The sequence below is a fragment of the Ctenocephalides felis genome, unplaced genomic scaffold, assembly GCF_003426905.1.
Source record: "Ctenocephalides felis isolate EL2017-DRISC unplaced genomic scaffold, ASM342690v1 CF-g0.4_SCAFFOLD_01170, whole genome shotgun sequence".
In the NCBI taxonomy this organism is placed as follows: domain Eukaryota; kingdom Metazoa; phylum Arthropoda; class Insecta; order Siphonaptera; family Pulicidae; genus Ctenocephalides; species Ctenocephalides felis.
Window position 1 is genome coordinate 82,754,800 of NW_020537324.1, and position 20,826 is coordinate 82,775,625.

Here is a 20,826-nt window from a genome sequence, read left to right on the forward strand (position 1 = left end):
GTATGTTCGGATACAATTTTTCGTCCACGATTTCGGGAGCACGGATCAACCGATTTGAATTATCCAAAAGAAAAAACAAACGCTTTTTAATTTTCAAAAATGTACCAAGTTTTTTAATATCTCACAAATTTTAAAGTTCACTTATATTATACATTATTCCAAACTTTGTTAAATTTTTAAAATTAAACCACTTTTCGAATGACTGTAATATTTTAGGATATTGGTTAAGAATAAGACCAGAAATTTTGCATTAATTGCAAAGAAACGACGCGACCGATCTGTACAAAAAAATAATAATCAACACGATTCCCAAGTGATATCTTTCAAAAAGTTTTGAAATTTTCAAAATTGGTGAAAACGTGGGCTTCAAATTTGCACTTCTAAAGAAACGGCTCAGTCGATTATTTTAAATTTTTGAAAATTGTAAAAAAATATGGTAAATTGTTAATTTCAAATATGAACTACATGGTCAATCTTTAGTAAAAATTTATTAGATTAAAATTTGTAAAATTCTGATCAGATGATTTCGTATTTTTAAAGCCATTTTTTCCCTACAGTTTTATATGACCATTTCAGGACAGCTGTGAAAATTACTTTCTAATAAAAAAATAAAATATGTAACAAGTGATTCAGAATTACTGGAAACGTCAAAAAAATAAAAAATAATTTAAAATACATTGAACGGGAACAAAGTTATAGAATATAGAATTCGTTTTAACTAAATAATAATATTTATCTAATATAAATGTCTTATCTAATAGGCAAAACGCAACAAGTTTCTAAAAACGAGTTTATTCAATAAATGTCTTAAATAACATAAATTTTTCGCATTCTAAAACAACGGTGATAGTATCAAATATAAAACAAGAAAATTATTTAATAAAAATATAATTTATTTCATAAACAAGACAATCAAGAAAATTCAAATTTTGTACAAATGTTTAATCATAATAAATATTTTACATTTTTTGTATAAAAATTAGTACATGAGAACAATAGTTGATTGTCTGGTTTACATACAATATATATATATATATATATATATATATATATATATATATATATATATATATAGTTACATTTATATATCAATAAATTTTTGAACAACATTGGTAACCCAAACCTTTATTTATATTTACAAAAAGATTTATTACTCAAACTTATTATTACTAAAACTGTAAGTCCAGGGCTACTAAAAATTTTAAAGATTTAGATTCATTTTTATTTGTGAATTACAAAGTCTTATACAAAACTTGTAATTTGGCCCAAAAATTTATACACAAATATTTTGAAACAAAATAAATGAACCGAAAATGTAAATGTTTATTTGCAACTATTTAAAACAATTGTATTATCACAACATGACAAATAAGTTCACATAATGGTTGTCCATAAATTATCAATATATAAATATTCATTTTATTTTTTAAATATGTCCTTTACTCTTACTTTTATAAGTACAAGCTAGCTGCAAAAACAATATCCCTCTTCAGCAATTGAATCCCTTCGCTAAACTTAATTTCCAAGTCAGTATTTCCTATACTTTTGGCAGCCTGAATCATCTGCCTCAAAAGTTCCTCCAGTCGTCTCATACATCGAATGATAGATCCTTCGAATATATCAGTCATTTTGCAAATTTCTGCAAATTTCGACCCCCGACACCAGGCAATGACAACGTCCATCATATGTGGTTTGAATTGCTGGATGTAGGCCTCTTCGTCTATTTCTATTTTGGATTCTTTGCTGACTTTTGCTATTTTTCTTGCCAGGTTCTAAAATAGAAAAGATACATGGATTTGGAATAGAATGTGTGTTAAAGGGTTTAAAAGTATTTTGTTAGGAGTATGTGATTGGTTTTTACCAAGGTGATCCAAAGATGATGTGCACTTAAAAAAACAATACAAATACTTGAAGTGTGGAACTGTATTTAAAACTAGTGAACCTTTAAACTTCCTGATACGTGTAAATACAATAATAATTGAGTTTCAGCTATTTAGATAAAATTATCAACTTCAATTATCAATTCAAAAATAAACTTGAATAATAAATTATCATAATCAAACCCCTTCTCCTAAGCCTATAATATTTTATAGTTTTCGTTTAAGAGGCGTCCATTAACACGTGAGGTTTTTAAAGTAAAACTTCTTTAGGCGCGACTAGGTTGTGAATCTGTGAAAATGCAACGCCTGAACTGTTCGCTATTCACTCTCGATGAGATCATTTCTGTACAGGCCGGTTGTGATTGGTCGTCATGTCGCGTGAGGGTTCTTTGATTGTATGCGTACGTCACATACACATCAAAGCGTAAAGCATATTGTTCAGAATGTCATTAGATTTTAAGGTTAAATAGTAGTACAAATCTTGAGTTAATAAAAAATGTCTAAATCTGAAGAATATTTTATCCTGTCCCCGGTAAATAATTATAATAAAACAAAAAAAACATCTGGTCCGTGTATGAAACGTAAGTTTAGAAGTAGTTTGTTTTTCCGTGGTTACTACATATCATTGAGATTATTAAAATGAAAAATATTTTTATATGCAAGACAGATACTATAACGGCTCAAAGAATGAGACTGTATCGTCAGCGAAATAGTCAAAAAAAAAGCGGTCAATGAATGTATGTGAAATAAATTCAACAAAGAATAATTCTCCATTTTCTTCTCAAGAAATTTAGACAATTTGTCGACTGAATTTATGTCTTACACTATATTGAAGTAATTAATTTATTGTTTGAAAATATTAGTAAAATGGTTTACATTATTTAATATATTATAAGTAGTGTTACCATATTACGAATAAACATTATTTTAAATTCTCAAATAAAAAAAATATTTTTGACTTAATAGTCCCCTTGTACAAGAGCAAAAAAGTTTTACTTCAATCCCATGTGATCAATCTTAAGCGCATTCTTTTTTTGGGGAGGGAGAGTTTGACAAAAAATCATGTAATATCACGTGGGGAAGAGAGTGGTTTAGTAAAATATGACGTGTATTTATTTTTTACCTTCATTTTAAAAAAATCCAAACACTTTCAAAAAAAAATAAAAGGTTTCACAATTTTTTCTCGTAATTGAAAATACACCTGATATTTGGTGGGAGAGAGAGGGTAATTTTGAATATCACCACCAAGAGGGAGTACAAAAATCCTTAAAAAATTGATCACTTGATTAATGGACGCCCCCTTAGGTCATAAACTAGATCACTGTACAAAATTTCATTAATTACTTATTACGTCTCCTCTAATTGATTATGAAGAAACAGCATAGATGATCGTTGCACAAAATTAACCAAAGCCGAGTCCTTATTGAATTTCATAAAAAGCTTTTTAAAAAAACGTCAAGTGGTCAAATTTTGTCACACATGTAATTTTTTTTAACTGTGATATTAAACATTTCAGAATAACCTAATATAAAACTATCAAATCGTATTTCCTGGCAAAAATAAACTCCTCCTCAGATCATCAACCTCTAGATTGATGACACAAATAAGGTGTCAAAACGTCTGAACACGATATAAAATAACACATATAAATTTAAATACCAGATTTCGAAATACGACCTAATCGTAAAAAAAAATTAGATCGCATTCCTCGTTTTGTTCGTCGAAGGCGAACAACCCTTGATATAAATATATATATATTTTTTTAAATAAAATTAATATTTGTCATAAGGTCAGAAAAATATCATTTCAAATTCAGTAAAAAAACACTCAATAACTGAAAACGTTGTGAAACATTATTATATTATTATATACAAAAAAGTTAAGCATGGGCAATCCTTGATAAAAATAAATAGTTTTTTGAAGTAAAAAAAGTTTCATGTATTTTTCAGTTTTCAATTATAAAAAATTAAAATAAAAAAATTGGCCTCATAATTGAAAAAATGTGTTAGGTTTGGATACCTCTTAATATTTTTTTTAATAAAATTTAACCAGTTTGTATACTCAAAAAAATCGTAACTAAAATTATGTCAAACAAAGGTCAAAATTAAAACTAAAAGAAAATTGATTCCAAAATACAAAAAATTAGGGGTGGACAACCCTTAATGATAATAAATAGTTTTTCGTAGTAAAGAGAATTCTATATGCATTTTTCAATTTCAATTTATAGATAATTTAAATAAAGAAATTGGTCAAAAAATTTAATAAAAAGAAAGATTAAGATTGGACGATTAAAATTTAAACTCAAAAATCTAAACTAAAATTATGTCAAATGAACTGAACGTCGGATAAAAAATTATCGATTTGCTAAAACGGCTAAAATGGTGATAAAAAAGTAAAAAATGCCACATTATAAACAAATAAAACCAAAATAAAAATTAAAAAAAATGTTCAAAAATTTGTTTAGGGTCAAATTATCCTTAACCTTTAGAGGGATGAAAAATAGATCTTGTCCAATTTCATGAGAACCGGTTAAGCCGTTTCGGAGGAGTTTAATCATAAACACCGCGACACAAGAATTTTATACATAAGATATACATATATATATATATATATATATATATATATATTTATATTATATATCTATTAGTTCTTACATGCATATGCCTCAATGGTCCCGACAGCGTCTCAGTAGCCTTCTGCGTCTCCTGACTCTTCTCGTCACAGACAAAGCAGCTTAAAAGAGCGAGACACTCCTCGACTTTGATACCATTAAAAATACCCTCAAACATCATTTCTGTCATCAGCAATTCGTCGGCGCTGCTCAATTCGCAGGCAACGCGACCCTTTATCTCTATAACATCAGATGGGGTGCAGTAACCGAGACGTCTCAGTACTCGCTTTCTGCACTTTAGCTCTTCCATGTGGAGAAGGGACATTGCCTTAATGGATAGAAAAATGACAATATAATTTATATATATATATATATACATATATATATACATATACAAATACTTAATACATATATATCTTTTTACCTTTTTCAATGCTTGTTTTGCACTTTTAAAATCTGCAGTCACTTGTACTTTATTTGTGTAATCATTATACAACTTATCAAGATTAGCATCTTTGTGTAAAGGATGTTTGTAAAGTCTGTAAATAATTAAAAATATTTCATGTATAATATATATATATATATATATATATATATATATATATACTAGCTAACCCGGCAAACGTTGTTTTGCCATTAAAAATATGCCTAAATTGATAAAAAAATTAATAAAAGTGCCAAAAATCAAATACTTAATAGATTTAGACTCTGATTTTTTGACAGATAGTTAAAAACATGTTATAATTTTCAAAATTATTCGACATTTCATACTTCAAAAATTAATTCACTCGCATCATAGTTTTTTGTTTATTATACTTTTGTCATGTCATATATGTCAATAAAATTTTCTTTCAAATATTATTTATTTGTTGATGAATTAATAATTATTTTAAGTCATCAATGAATAATTATATAATTGTTAAATTCATAAGTTTGGCTAAATCAACACAGGAATATTGTGGAAATAAATATTTTTTTACATAAAGATCTGATTTTTGACATTTGCATTTTATTTCAAATTAATTATAATTGTCAAAATATTTTCTTTTCGGTCAAAATTTAATATGATATGTATATCTCAACTGATATATTAATAATAATATTATATTTTAATTACACAAATTTCTTTACACTCCGATAAATAATTCCAACGCATCATAGTGTTTTGTTTATGTCAATTTTTTTTTAATTTAAGATTAAATTAAATTTTGGTCTAAATCAACACAGTATCTTTATCTAAATATACAATTTTTTATATAAATATTTGATTTTTTACATTTGCATTTAATTGAAAAATATTGAATGTCAATTTCATATATCCAATATGCACTAAATTTATAAATGCCAAAATATTTCCTTCTTGGTTCAAAATTAATATAATATGATAATATTTATTTTACAATAATGTTTTGTATCTATAATTTGCTTGGCAATATTGCCTATAACATAACTTTGAATAATTAATTTATTTGCTTCTTATTGAAGTAAGTCGTTTTTTATATATATGTCGTTTTAACATTTTTTTTGTGAAATGTCAAAATTTTGTTTATGATTAATTTTAAATTCAATATGCCGCTTTTTTATTGTGATCTCTGATCTATAATGTTTTGATGAAGTTTTGGTTACCGAAATAATTTGGTAAGCTATTCAATTAAATCTAAATCGTAAATCTATTTATATAATTATTTTTATAAATACAGACAAATGACATTTAATTTGTTTACATGTCAACATTTATTCAAATTTTTAAGCTTTGATTTTTAATTAGATTTAAAACAATAAACAGTGATTTTGAATATAGCATTTCATCAAATTTGGATTTAAATGTCGGATATTTCTATATATGTACATGTTTTTGAATTTTATTTTTTGAAATGTCAAATTTTTTTTTTCAAAAATTATATATCGAATTTTCCATAAATTTTGACATTTGTCATTTTAGTGTTTTGTTTTTTTTTTTGGTCATTTTCTGTCAAAATTTTTAGAAATTTATAAAAATTATATATTCATATTTTAAATTTACTTTTCAAAATTTCCTATAATATAAGTTGGATATATATGCACACGATAAGCCAATAAAAAAATTTAAAATCGGTTCAGTAGTTTGGGCGTCCATCGCGAACCAACATCGTGACACGAGATTTATATATATATAGGTATATATATATATGTATATTTATATACACAAGATATAGTTATATATGATATCTTTCTTACCTTTCTTCAAATTGTTCTATTAAATTTTTACAATTCAAAAATTCCTCATCCTTGATATGCATTTCTTCAATCGGTTTCAACAAAGGCGGCCCCTCTGGAAATCTTTTCTTAACCTCTTGTATCGTTTTATACATCGATTTTCTGCTATCAACCGGTCTTAAATCATTCGGACAATGAACTCGAACAGAACTAATCTTCCATATGGCACCATGTTCCACTGATATCACCTAAAATGGTCAACATCAATACCGTCTTTATTTTCAACTGCCTAATGATATCTCCATGTTGCCATAAGATATTAAATATGTAACCGAAAATAGTTACTACACTTATAGTAAAATTTTGAAGGAATTAACCCTCCGTCGGTCAGATATTTTTTCACCTTCGAACGGTCGGAAAGGTCTGGCTGGACCACCATTTATTTTACATGCATTTATATGGGATAAATGAGTTTTTGATGTCTTATATATTAATGATTATTAGTAGTAAATATTTATAGTTTTGATTTTTTCTTTTTCTTACCGTCTTTTGCATGTGTTGAGCTTGCTTATAATAAAAATATTACATATTATATTATATAAAAAAAATCAAGAAATATAAAAAAAATCGTTGCTTTGTTTGTTAATTTTTAACTTCCCGTAGGGTAAGTTATTGTAATGGGCCGAAAATCGGAATTGAAAATTTTAACATTTCTCGACGTTTTGAAGGTTTCTGAACGTTTTGGCATACCTCAGAAAAAATTGATGTGTGTGGGTGTGTGTGTGTATGTGTGTGTGTGTATGTATGTATGGATACAAATTTCCAGTCACGTTTTAGGGCGCACGGATCAACCGATTTGAATGGTTCAAAAAACATTCGATTCCTATTGATAGGAAAAAGAGCTGATTAGTTTTTGGCAAAGGCAGGTCCAGCCGTTTCGGAGATACGGAGCAAAGAGTGCAGAAAATAGAAATCGAATTTTTGAGATAACGGAGTATCCGATTTGAATGATTTAAAAAACATTCAATTAGTAATGATTGGGAGAAGTGCTTATTAGTTTTTGGCAAAGGCAGGCACAGCCATTTCGAAGATACGAGGCTAAATATGTAAAAAATGGCAGTTTTTGAGAAAACTAAGCGTCCGATTTAAATGATTCAAAGAACTTTCTGCTTGTCTTAACAAAATAATTGATTTTGGAAAAAAAAATTTCGTTCCTTTTTTTTTTTTTTTTGTATATCGAAAATATTTCAGATTTCATTTTTAATTCTGACTATAGTTCTAATATACTTTACAAATAATTTCAACTCTGCAATTCAGTTTATATAATTCTCATAAATATTAGACAATGTTACAACAATATTTATAATAATCTATTTGAAAACATTCAGTATTCCTCGAACATTTCGTTACGGTACGGGAAGTTCCAGTAATTTGCCTTAAGGCACGATGCCATAATTGCCTCAAGACAGAATTCCACTTACAGCTAGTTCTGTTTTATATCGATGAAAAACAATATTCTTTTTCGGCGCCTTTGAAATGAATGTGAAATTCAAATGAAAACGAAATGAGGTGCGTCGCCTTTGAAATGAGCTGTAAAACTCAAAGTGAAAATATAATTTCACTACAGGTTTGCCAAAAAAAAAAATTCGAACGCAGTACGGTTAGAAAAAATGTTGATAATGTGTGCATTACTCATCCGATTTTCAGTGTTTGCGATTACCAATAAGTTTGGTAGGTTTTCAAGGAACTCTCGTCATGAAAATACTAACATTCATTTTACAACACAGCAAAGAATATATACAACGCAGTTTGAATAGAAAATGCAATGAAAAAAAACAAAATACTGGTTTACATATATCAAAAAGCGTATATTTCATACAAAATGTATGGGTGGTCTAGACAGACCTTTCCGACCATTCGAAGTATAAAAAAGTTAATATCCTTATAATTACCCTTCCGTACATTTTTTCGTCTTGATTTTTTCATTGATCGACAGCTAATGAAATTTTAGGAAAAGTCAAGAAATTTCAAGTCGATAGGATTACTAGAAGTATTCTTTTTTTTTAATTGAAGTCGAAAAGAGTCTGGCCAGACCACGCTGACCGACGGAGGGTTAAGTATGCTTGGCGTAAGATGTGTAGGAGAAAGTTTTTAAATTATTTCCACTTACCTCAATATCTCCAGTATCGCCTTCCAAACAAGGTGGTGGTATCTTTGATACTTGACTACTATTTGCTGCATCATCAATTTTGGCAATATGTAACAAAATATCGACAATCACATGATGCTCCTCATCGCTCATCGGATTTGGGTTCCTTCTGCCTCTTATAGGTCTCTGGGTAACTCTTTGCTTCTTATAATTCACCACCATGCCCCAATCGTATTCGTGCAGAGTGTTTTTAACCTATGATAAATGATATTTTATCATTAACTAGATGACCCGACAGACTTTGTCCTGTACCCATGTCTACAATTTTTTAATATAATATACTAATATTTACCGTTTACCTAAGATTATTGTTTTGTTTAATTTACTCTTCACGCCAAAATGCATATACATTTATAACATGAGCGATGTTAAATGTAGAACTGCTTTAAATAAAATGATGAGCCTCAATTCCCACACTGTATTGGAAATTGAAGTCTTTAAAACGGTATAACACAACCATAACCATAACATAACACTGGTACTTCATATTGGATTAAATTAATTTAATTCTTGATTATTTAAGATATCCAAAATTGCATCTTAAACTTCTCCTAATCGATATCGTGAGGGCCGAATTGTATGTATTAATCTTTACTTTCCCATTTGTTTTTATAAAGTGATATTTTTACGAATTTTAAAAATATTGTGAAAATATTTGTAAAAGATGCAAAGAAATTATATATCGAAAAAAAAAACGGTATTAAAAATTTATTATCCGAATCTTATATTGGCGCCCCTTAAGGAATGCGCTCGTATTTTTCGCATGCATCGATTAAACGTAGGACCGGCTCGGATTAATACTTAATTTCATATTTTAAGTGAATTAATTTGTCATATACTGTTCATACTGTTCATTTTTCTCATTCATAATCATAAATTTATTATACATATTCTAATATTGTCTAGGTTCATAAGTAAATTGAAATTTTTGGCAGATGATAGTTTTCATTTGTTCTCAATGCAAACAATGAAATGTCATTTTTTGCAATTTTTTCCATTTATTTCTACAATATTGCACATACATCCCAGTACTTTATAATCACATACATCCTAGAAAATGTCCTTAACAAACTTCAGAAAGATTTATCAAAATCCAAATGATCGTTTAGAAGTAGTATACAGTGAGTGTTTTATATAATAGCAATAAAGCTCAAATTGATTCTACGTTTCAGTTAGAAAACGTTTGTATGAGAAAAAGAAAAGGGCTGTTTTTAGGGTTTTCCCGGAAATTATTCGATTTTTTTTCGCCGTAAGAACCATCCTTGGTCTTCAACGAACATTTTAGAAAAAGAATTGACCAAATTGATCCAGACATTGTTAAGTTACGCGCTTACCAACACATTTTGCAAATCATTTTTATATATAAGATTAATACACATTGATATGTAATAATTGATGATGATGATGATGATGATGATGATGATGATGATGATGATTACCTTAACTAGCCTCCCAGGTTGCAAAAACGGTACAAGATATTCCGGTTTGGTTATAAAATTTCTATATTCTTCACCTAAGTCATCTAATTTCGTTCTGATATGATGATAGGACGATATTTCGAATTCTCGGTCGACTGTGCAAGTTTGTAGTTCTTGACTTTTGTCCATGACCTCTAATAAAAAAAATACATTTTATTACCATTCTATTCAAAAAATAAACTAATATTTATCATTATTTATACTTTGATACAAATCCGGTATCGAAGACAAAGTTCTGAAATTGATAAAAACTCTTCTCCAACATATATTCAGGATTGATTTCTTCGACTCTCAATAAATTCAAAACCATGTTGTAAGTCAAGTGAAACGCTGAATTTATAGGATCAGCTTTGCCCTGCACGATTTCCTTTCCTGTTGCCGGTGAAACTTTTTCGTCCAGCATCAAAATTACGATTCCTTTGTCGTCCAGACCACGTCGACCGGCTCTGCCGGACATTTGAATGTACTCTCCGGAGGAAATCTAAAAAATATAATAAACTAGTCGTGTATGGCATCGTGCATTAAGGCAAATTGCTAAAACTTCCCGTACCGTAATGAAATATTCGAGAAATTTTAAACGTTTTCAAATATATCATTACAAATACTGTAACTTTCATTATTTTTGCTATCTTGTTTGTTATATCTGAGCAAATCAATGTAAATCATAAATCATTTCATCTCCAGAACATTAACAGTCGTCATTTCAATTCGAATTCTATTTCAAAAAAAAACTTGAAAGTTGCCTAATTTACACAAAATTGAAAAATTTGCTCCCGCATAGTCACAGTCTAAACGCACTTGCAAATAATTCTGTGCGACATTTTCACTTATACTGTGCTTAGCTTGGCGGCATTTTCACATTTTTCAATAGTTTATTTTTTCACAAAATTCGAAAAGTGCTCCAGTTCAAAAACAGTCTAAACGCACTCGGGTAAACATTTGTACCACAGTGGCGCTTAGACTGTGCTTAGCCTGGGTAATTTTTTCAATTTTTAATCCAAAAAATTTCAAAAATATTTTATGGAAAATAAAAAAAGATGTAATAATTTTTTATCCTCAAAAGCAATTATTTTGTCAAACAAGCAAAAAGCTTTTTTTAGATCATTCAAATCGGACGCTTAGTTTCACTCAAAAACTGCAATTTTTTGCACATTTGGCTCTGTATCTTCGAAATGGCGGGTCCTGTCTTTGCCAAAAACTAATCACATCTTCTCCCAATCATTACAAATTCAATGTTTTTTAAATCATTCAAATCGGATACTCCGTTCTCTCAAAAACTCGATTTGTATTTTCTGCACTCTTTGCTCCGTATCTCCGTAACGGCTGGACCTGCCTTTGTCAAAAACTAATCAGCACATCTCCCTATCAATAGGAATCGAATGTTTTTCAAACCATTCAAATCGGTTGATCCGTGCGTCCGAAAACGTGGACGAAAAAATGCGGACATACAAAACACACACACACACATCCATTTGGTTTCTGAGGTATGCCAAAATGTTCAGAAACCTTCAAAACGTCGAGGAATGCAAAACTTTAATACTAAATAATTTAATACCCTACGGGAAGTTAATATGTATGATTTTAAAAAATAACTCAAATTTTATTTTTAACATTTTAAACTTACCCATCTCATACTCTTTCCATCGAATTTTCTAGGCGACGTAAACAATACAGTTCTTGCAGGCATGTTCAAACCCATAGCAAAAGTTTCAGTTGCAAATAAGGCTTTGATTAAACCTTCTGCAAACAATATTTCAATAGTTTCTTTCAATATCGGCAATAAACCACCGTGATGAATACCAATGCCTCTTTTTAGTAAGGGTAACACATTTTCCACCTATAGAAAAAAATATAATATTACAATTTTAAAGAGCACAACTAGTGTAACCGTCTAAAAGAAGGTGATTTTTAGGAATTTATATTAAAAAAAATACTCTATCAATGATTTCGAAATTTTAAGAATATATTTACATATGTTTTAAGAATGCATAGTCAAATTTTTGAAGAAAAAAATTAAATATTTTTTAAGTTATCGTCGATCTCCAACGGCGCGACAAAAAAAGGTCCTTCACTGCTGCAGTAATTCCGGCCTTCTACGTGGATAAAATTAAAAAAAAAAACAATCTCGTTAAACTAGATAATATTGTCTGTAAATTGAACTATGATAAAGAAAAAAAATCAAAAATTGACCAAATGACGGTGTATTTTAAAAAAAAAGTCGAATTTTACCCAAAGGTTTGGTCGTTTTTGGCCTGCCAAAATTCGATTTTTGATCCGATCAAAAAATCGATAGTTTATTTTACGGAGAAACTATATATAGAACATGTGAAAAAAATTTAATAGTGATCGAATCATTTGTTTTTGAGTAATCGCTGCAGCAAATTCGGAAAATGCTGTTTGAGAAAAACGCGTTTAAAGATAAAATTATCGTTATACTATATACTATATATATACTCTTTTAAATGGCTGTAACTCAAAAACTATGTAAGATATCGATTTAAAATTTTGGTATGTTATTTTTAAAGGTATAACCTATCGCAATATGGAAAAATTGAAAATTCGATTTTTTGAAAATTTCACACTAGTTGTGCCCCTTAATATAAAACCATGCTTGTTGCAAATAGATAAATATGTAACAATTATTACCTGTGGTAGTTTTTTGTCTTCTTCGTTCAAAACGTCAATAGCATTGTGAAAAATCTCGTCGACAAACTTTTTCTCCTCAGCTGTAAAATAATTAAATGTTAACAATTTTTATTTATGTAACAAATAGTAAGTCATGTGATTCTTTTACTTACTGGAATTAAAATCGAGTTTGGCCATCTGCATGGCATAAGTCTCGCATTCTTTCTTGGAAAAACTGAAGCAAATCAATGGTGCAAAATTCCTTTCCATAACCATCTTGACAATTTTATAAATATTACTTTCAGTAGGATTTGCGCCTCGAATTCCGCCTCTTCGGCCTCTTTGGTCGCCCTTTGCTGCATCTCCTGCATTTGCTAACACAGCCATTGCTTTGTTGAAATTGTCTTCTTTGAAAAGACCCTAAAATATAAAACATTTATATATACAGTAGAATCCGCTTAGTATGACATCGAAGGGACGCCGAAATCTCGTCATACTAACCGGTCGTCATTAAAAGCGTACTGAAGAAAAACTTTTAATATGCAAATATGTTACATGTTTCAGTAATTTAAAAGAAAAGCCTATACAAACGTTTTAAATAAAAATAAATATGACACATATTAAAATTTAATATAAAATAAAATTGACATAGGGTAGGGCGGGGCACAACGGTCCAATTTGACTTACGGTAATTATACTGTCTAAACCCAATGAACAACACATAACATACATCAAAGAAGCATCTATCGAACTATGTTCAGAAAAACTTACATACATACGTACATAATTCCTAATTATATAAATATTATATTTTTTACTATTTTTTAATCATTAAAAGGTAAAGTGAAACAACCAGGGGGCAAACAGATGCAATTTCTTCTATTAATTAATTAATTTTGTGGGTACATTTGTTACAAAGACAACACAGTATATAACATTGATCTGCTATTGGTCAGAAATATTCATTAGAAGAGCCGGAATAACAATTTATTCAATTAGTCTCTTGTAAAATTGCTTTTTTTTAACTTTACTACTTTATTGCCAAAAGTAAAGGTTCAGCTGGTCCTTTTTATCGCACTCATGTGCTGCTTATCTTCTGATAGCAAAGTCATAAGAATAAAGGTGATGGCTGGTTATGAATTTATACATTTTTCGCCCTCTACTATCAAATATAATTGTTTAAAAAAATCTAATTGTATTTGTTTACGAGATATCCGTGGTGGACCATTAATAATTGGTCTACCCTACCCATAGACATACAAATGTGATTTTTCAATGTAAGTAATCAGTAATTTTTGATTGATTTCTTTACATAATTTTATTGTAAAAACAGTCCCTGGTTCTATTGTGCACAAAAGACACAGCAATTGCTTTCGTAGACTTGGCCACATCATGTAAAATCATGTCGGTCATTATAATTGGACATATTTTTTTGCAAAAATGAGTCATTATAAGCGACATGTCAATGTAAGCGAGGTCAATATATCCGACTAGACAGCTGTTTTTTTAAGGAATTTTATATGGAAACCAAATTCCTAGTGCGATTACGTCATATTAAGCGGTTGTCAATATATCCGGCGTCATACTAATCGGAATCTAATATATATATATATATATATATATATATATATATATATATTAATTTTTACCTTTTCGTCGACTACTAAATGTATTCCATCCCCTCCTGCAGGAAAAATATAATGTTGCAGAGGCGTAGGTCTATAATCTGTATAAACAACATGACAAGGTTGCCGATGGATAAAACAGACCCATTCAGCAAATTGTGTTGCATTGGGAATTGTGGCTGATAGAAAAACTTGACGCACATTGTCTTGAAGGAGAATTAGAGTTTTCTAAAAATAATAAGAAAATTAAAATTATTGTTGCGAGAAATATATATATAATTAATAGTGATATTTGTATTTTTATACCTTCCCATACGACTCCACGCTCTTTGTCTCTCATGTAATGGATTTCATCAAAAATAACCCAACCGACCTCACGAGTAACTTCTGAGCCTCTGTATAACATACTGCGCAAAATCTGAAAACATTAAATCTAAATATAGTTCGGAAATAAAAAATTAGGGCCTACGGGTTTTTAAAAGCAGTGTGAATAATATTTAAAAACTCGTGGGGCGCATGGCATCGTGCCTTAAGGCAAATTGCTGGAACTTCCTGTACCAAAAATTAATTTTTTTTTTAAAGATTAACACTGTTAAAAAAAATTTACTCTAAAAATTAAGTTTTTGAGAAACTATAAATTTTTGACAAAAATTAATTTTTTTTGGAAAAAAAAAAGACTTTTTGAAGAAAAGTGTATTTAGAAAAAAGTAATCGTACTGCTTTAACTGCATAGAGACGAAATATCGAAGCGCGTAAGCGCCGCGCCGCCGTCTAACGGATAAACATTGGTACGGAACCCATAGGAATGTAAACAAAATTTATACTTATTGTTAAAATCTCTATAAAATATCTGATAATTTGATGTGCATAAGTCTAATGATCATTTTTGACCGCCAAATGGCATTTTTGTTACTTTTTTTGTTAGATCTCCGAAACCGCTAGACCTGCCTTCATGAAAATTTGATCAATTCTTCATCTTGTCAATACAAGTGAAATGTTTTTTGAATTATTCAAATCGGACGCTCCGTTCTCTTAAAAACTGAGTTACCGTTTTTGGCACTTTTTGCCCCATATCTTCGGAACGGCTAGACCTGCGTTCGCCAAAAACTTATCAGCACGTCTCCTTATCAATACGAATCGAATGTTTTTAACTTCCCGTAGGGTAAATTATTGTAATGAGCCGAAAATCGAAATTGAAAATTTTTACATTTCTCGACGTTTTGAAGGTTTCTGAACATTTTGGCATACCTCAGAAAAAATGGATGTGTGTGTGTGTATGTATGTATGGATACAAATTTTCGCCCACGTTTTCGGGCGTACGGATCAACCGATTTAAATGGTTAAAAAAACATTCGATTCCTATCGACAGGGAAAAGAACTGATTAGTTTTTGGCAATGGCAAGTCCAGTCGTTTCGGAGATACGGAGCAAAAAGCGCAGAAAATAAAAATCGACTTTTTGAGAGAACGGAGTATCCGATTTGAATGATCTAAAAAACATTCAATTAGTAATGATTGGGAGAAGTGTTTAATAGTTTTTGGCAAAGGCAGGTCCTGTCATTTCGAAAATACGGAGCTAAATATGTAAAAAATAGCAGTTTTTGAGAGAACTAAGCGTCCGATTTAAATGATTTAAAGAACTTTCTGCTTTGCTAACAAAATAATTGATTTTGGGAAAAAAAAATTCAACTTTTCTTTTTTATTTTTTGTTATATCAAAAAATAATTCAGATTTTATTTTTATTTCGACTATAGTTTCTAATATACTTTACAAATAATTTCAACTCTGCAATTCAGTTTATATAATTCTCATAAATATTAGACAATGTTACAATATTTATGATAATCTATTTGAAAACATTCAGTATTCCTCGAACATTTAGTTACGGTACGGGAAGTTCCAGCAATTTGCCTTAAGGCATGATGCCATAATTGCCTCAAGACTAAATTCCACTTACAGCTAGTTTGAATTATTCAAGTCGGTTGATCCGTGTTCCCGAAATCGTCGACGAAAATTTGTATCCGCACATACATACACACACGTACATACACACACACACGCACACACACACACATACATCCATTTTTTTTAAGGTATGCCAAAATGTTCAGAAACCTCTGAAACGTAAAGATATATAAAAATTTTCATTTTTGATTTTTTTGCGATTACTATAACTTGCCCTACGGGAAGTTAATAAAAAATTAGAGCTTATGGGTTTTTAAAAACAGTTTTTTAGTAGAAACTTAGTAGTAGCAATGTGTGAATAATATTTAAAAATAAAATAATTTAATAATTGTTTCTTTTTGCTAACCTCAGTGGTCATAATTAAACAGGCAGCTGTTGGATTTATAGTAACATCTCCTGTAATCAAACCGACATCCTTAAATTCTTCTGTAAATTCTCGAAACTTTTGATTAGATAAAGCTTTAATCGGTGTTGTATATATAACTCTCTGCTTATCCTTCAACGACTTAGCTATGGAGTATCTAAAATTTCATACATAAATATAGAATCAAGTAAGTTATCATTTACCATTTATCATTTATCACTTACTCAGCCACAACAGTTTTTCCTGCAGACGTATGTGCAGATACTAACACACTCTGGTTGTTTTCTATGCACAAAATTGCTTCCTTTTGGAAAGGGATCTAATAGGAAAGATATTCTTTAGCTGGTACAGAACTGGGAGGTCTCAGTGGAATGTAATCGAGTCCAGGGGGGTATGCTACTTCGTGTAAACATCCTTCCACTGTTTCTATTGTGTGTACTACTATTCGCTTGTTTAGGTCGTCTAAACTGAAAGAAATAAGGGAAAAAAATTATTGAAAGGGAACTTTTTATGTTGAAAATGTTGTAAGTTGACTGAAAATTTTCTAAGTTAACCGAAAATGTTTAAATATTGGTTCTTTGATAGTCAAATTTCTTGTTTTGTAACAAAACTAATAGAAATAATAACTGACTATTTATGAATGAATAATTTACTTATAACTATGACTATGACTTATGAATGACTATTTAATTTAATAATGAATATTTTGTATGGAATATATCGAATTAAATCTGAATAACTTTGTCATAGTTTAAGCATATTTATTTTAAATATATATAGCCCACAGATTTCTTCCAATAAAGACTCAAAAATACAATTATTTTACATAATGAATAACAATTAAAATGTATACAAAATTACAATATATAGTTATTAACATAAAATGCTTAACATAAAATTACATATAATGGAGAATGTAACAATATTATTTATAAACAGAATAAGATAAAATAATGAGATATTTGAAAAGAAAATAAAAAGGTTAACTTGTGCAGATGGAAATTATTCGATTATTAGGTGAAGTGTTGTGAATATCTATTTTATTATTAATTAAGTTAAAGTTAGAGGACATAAGTAAAATAGGCGAATTTAATAAAAGAGAGAATTAGATTTAAGAGTAGGATAATTGAAAAATAATTGTGAACGCGTAGATAGCCTTGGAACATTAAAGGATAGTTGATTAAGAATAAGAAGACAGTCTATAGATTATTGCAAAGTTAAATTAAAACATAATTGTACAGATAAATCGACGTGAGGCAAAGAAGAATATACCAAATTCTTTTAGTAAAGTGTTGTGGTCAAAGCCACGTTCAGGGTAAATTTTTCATGTTTTATAATAAAGATATTTCAGAAATTTTGCTGAACCTTCTCTATCGCATCAGAGTTGTTGATTTGATGAGGATGCCAAATGATCGAACCATATTCTAATTTTGAACGTACAATAGAATAGTACATGCAAAGAAGTGTATTGTTAGAATTGAATTTTTACAATTTCTCAGTATCAAACCTAAAGATTTATGTGCTCTATTAGAAATATCAGTTATATGATCCCTGAAAAACACCAGAATCAAATAAAACTCCTAAATCTGAAATTTCATTACATCTATCAATGCTGGTGTTAGAGATTTATAATCAAAATGTATTGGAACGCGCTTATGTGAAAACTAAGAATTTGCACTTTGATATATTTAAATGTAATTGTTATAGACACACCAAGAGTGGAAAGAGTCAAGTTGAATCATATGGTCATAACAAATATTTTACTACTAAACCAATTATCAATGTACATACTTGATATCATCCAACAAAGGATCCATTTTCAACTTCTTCGGTGATTCTTCCAATTTCTCAGAAGGTCCAGGAGAAACTGGTCTTTTTGTGCCTTTAGCATCATCATCTTTAGGCCTAGAGAATAGTTTTAATAATTACGATTATTTATATCAATTATCTTTGTATAATTGCACGGCATGCATTAATTTTGAGGTTATGTTAACTTACTTTTCTGAAACATCCTTTGGAGGTGGAACAGTAGGAGGACCTATTGAATTTTGATTATTACTAGTGAAACAACTAAATAGTTCGTCCAAATCGTCCATAATTCAACGTTAATATAAAATATATTTGTATTTTCAAAAAAACAAACAAAACCGCAGTACTTGGAACGAGTTCGAGTTCGGTTGACAGACAGAACCATAGGCAACATAAAAATTTGAACATAGGAACCATAGATGAAAGATAGATAGGACACTTGATAGTAAAACACAGGTTTTGTCGTTTAAATTTTGAATTTTAAAAATGAATATATAAATCATAGATTAACAAGTATATATATATATATATATATATATATATATATATATATATATTATATATGTATATATACATACTTTTAATTCAAATAGACATATAAACATTAGGTTTTTTGTTAGACTTAGAAATACATATCAGTAATTATATTTTAATAATGGTATAGCAGTTTTTGAGTAAATGAGAACAAAAGGCTAAATTTTGGCTCAGATCTGCACACTTTTTACAATTTCGGTGTTAAACGATTCAGAATGACTTGACACGTCGAGAAAACAAAATTAGCAAATCATATATCCTACCAAAAACATGAACTTCTCTTTTGGGTTAATAAATAAATTTCACTCTGTATTTTTTACAGCTGTTTCACATTTAACTATTTTATATAAATAAACTCTTTTAACATGGAATATTTATTATTTATATACAAAAAAGTACATTGTACAAAAAGATAAAATTAACAATTTTTTGGTTCAGCAACCACACTCACATAATTTTTATTTAACAATAGCTCAGAAGACAACAAATACGGCATCTGACATAAATTACAACAAGTATGATTATAAATTCAATCGGGGGCCAATATGAATTCCCTGAGCCTTAAAATACACCCTATTGAAATATAATCAGTCTTTTTGGTCAAAACTTCATTTTCGAAGAAATGCAACACACATTTAAATAGTAACAGCATGTGTGGTAAATGATGCATTTAAACAAAAATGAAAATTTTGGAAATTTGTTGTACAGGATTCTCACGACTGGTTATAATGGGATAATTGATACATTGACATATGTATCTCAAACCCCAAAAAACAGTCATTGAGAAATATTTATGAGAAAAATTATAAATTTTTGTTACGCTATACATATGCGACTAAATCTACATTATTGTTTTGAAATTATACTATGTTATTTATAAATTTTTGGATCAGCTCCTGTAATTGATTTGTGATCACTTCGTTCATGATCTGACAACCAGGCCATCTGCAAAAGATAAAAATCAGTCAAAACATTAACTAGTGGTGTATGGCATCGTGCCTTAAGGCAAATTGCTGGAACTTCCCGTATCGTAATGAAATATTCGAGAAATTTTAAACGTTTTCAAATAGATTATTACAAATACTGTAACTTTCATTATTTTTGATATCTTATTGGTATATCTGATTATGAGTAAATCAAATGCAAATCATAAATAAATCAATTTATCTCGAGAACATTAACAATCGTCATTTCATTTCGAATTCAATTTAAAAAAAAAAAATAGTTGCCTAATTTACACAAAATTGAAAAAGTGCTCCGATATAGTCACAGTCTAAACGCATTTGCAACTAATTCTGTGCGACATTTTCGCTTATACTGTGCTTAGCTTGGCGGCATTTTCACATTTTTCAATAGTTTTCACAAAATTGGAAAAGTGCTAAAACAGTCTAAACGCACTTGGGTAAACATTCGTACCAGAGTGGTGCTTAGACTGTGCTTAGCCTGGGTAATTTTTTCAATTTTTAATCCAAAATTACAAAAATATTTTTTGAAAAAAAAAATTAGAAACAATTTTTTTTCCAGAAGTAATT

The 20,826-nt window shown here is 29.2% G+C and overlaps 1 protein-coding gene across 1 annotated transcript; it reads right to left on the reverse strand.

Moving 5' to 3' along the window:
* Positions 1–1,451: 1,451 nt before the first annotated feature.
* LOC113365939 (exosome RNA helicase MTR4-like) lies at positions 1,452–19,072 on the reverse strand. The gene is given in 17 exon segments (XM_026607484.1): positions 1,452–1,772; positions 4,535–4,819; positions 4,916–5,030; positions 6,709–6,935; positions 8,858–9,091; positions 10,336–10,508; positions 10,578–10,605; positions 10,607–10,855; positions 11,999–12,211; positions 13,021–13,100; positions 13,173–13,419; positions 14,649–14,851; positions 14,931–15,042; positions 16,934–17,108; positions 17,176–17,418; positions 18,743–18,856; positions 18,950–19,072. Coding segments are annotated over 17 exon segments (3,117 nt in total). The 5' UTR covers positions 19,048–19,072.
* Positions 19,073–20,826: the final 1,754 nt, after the last annotated feature.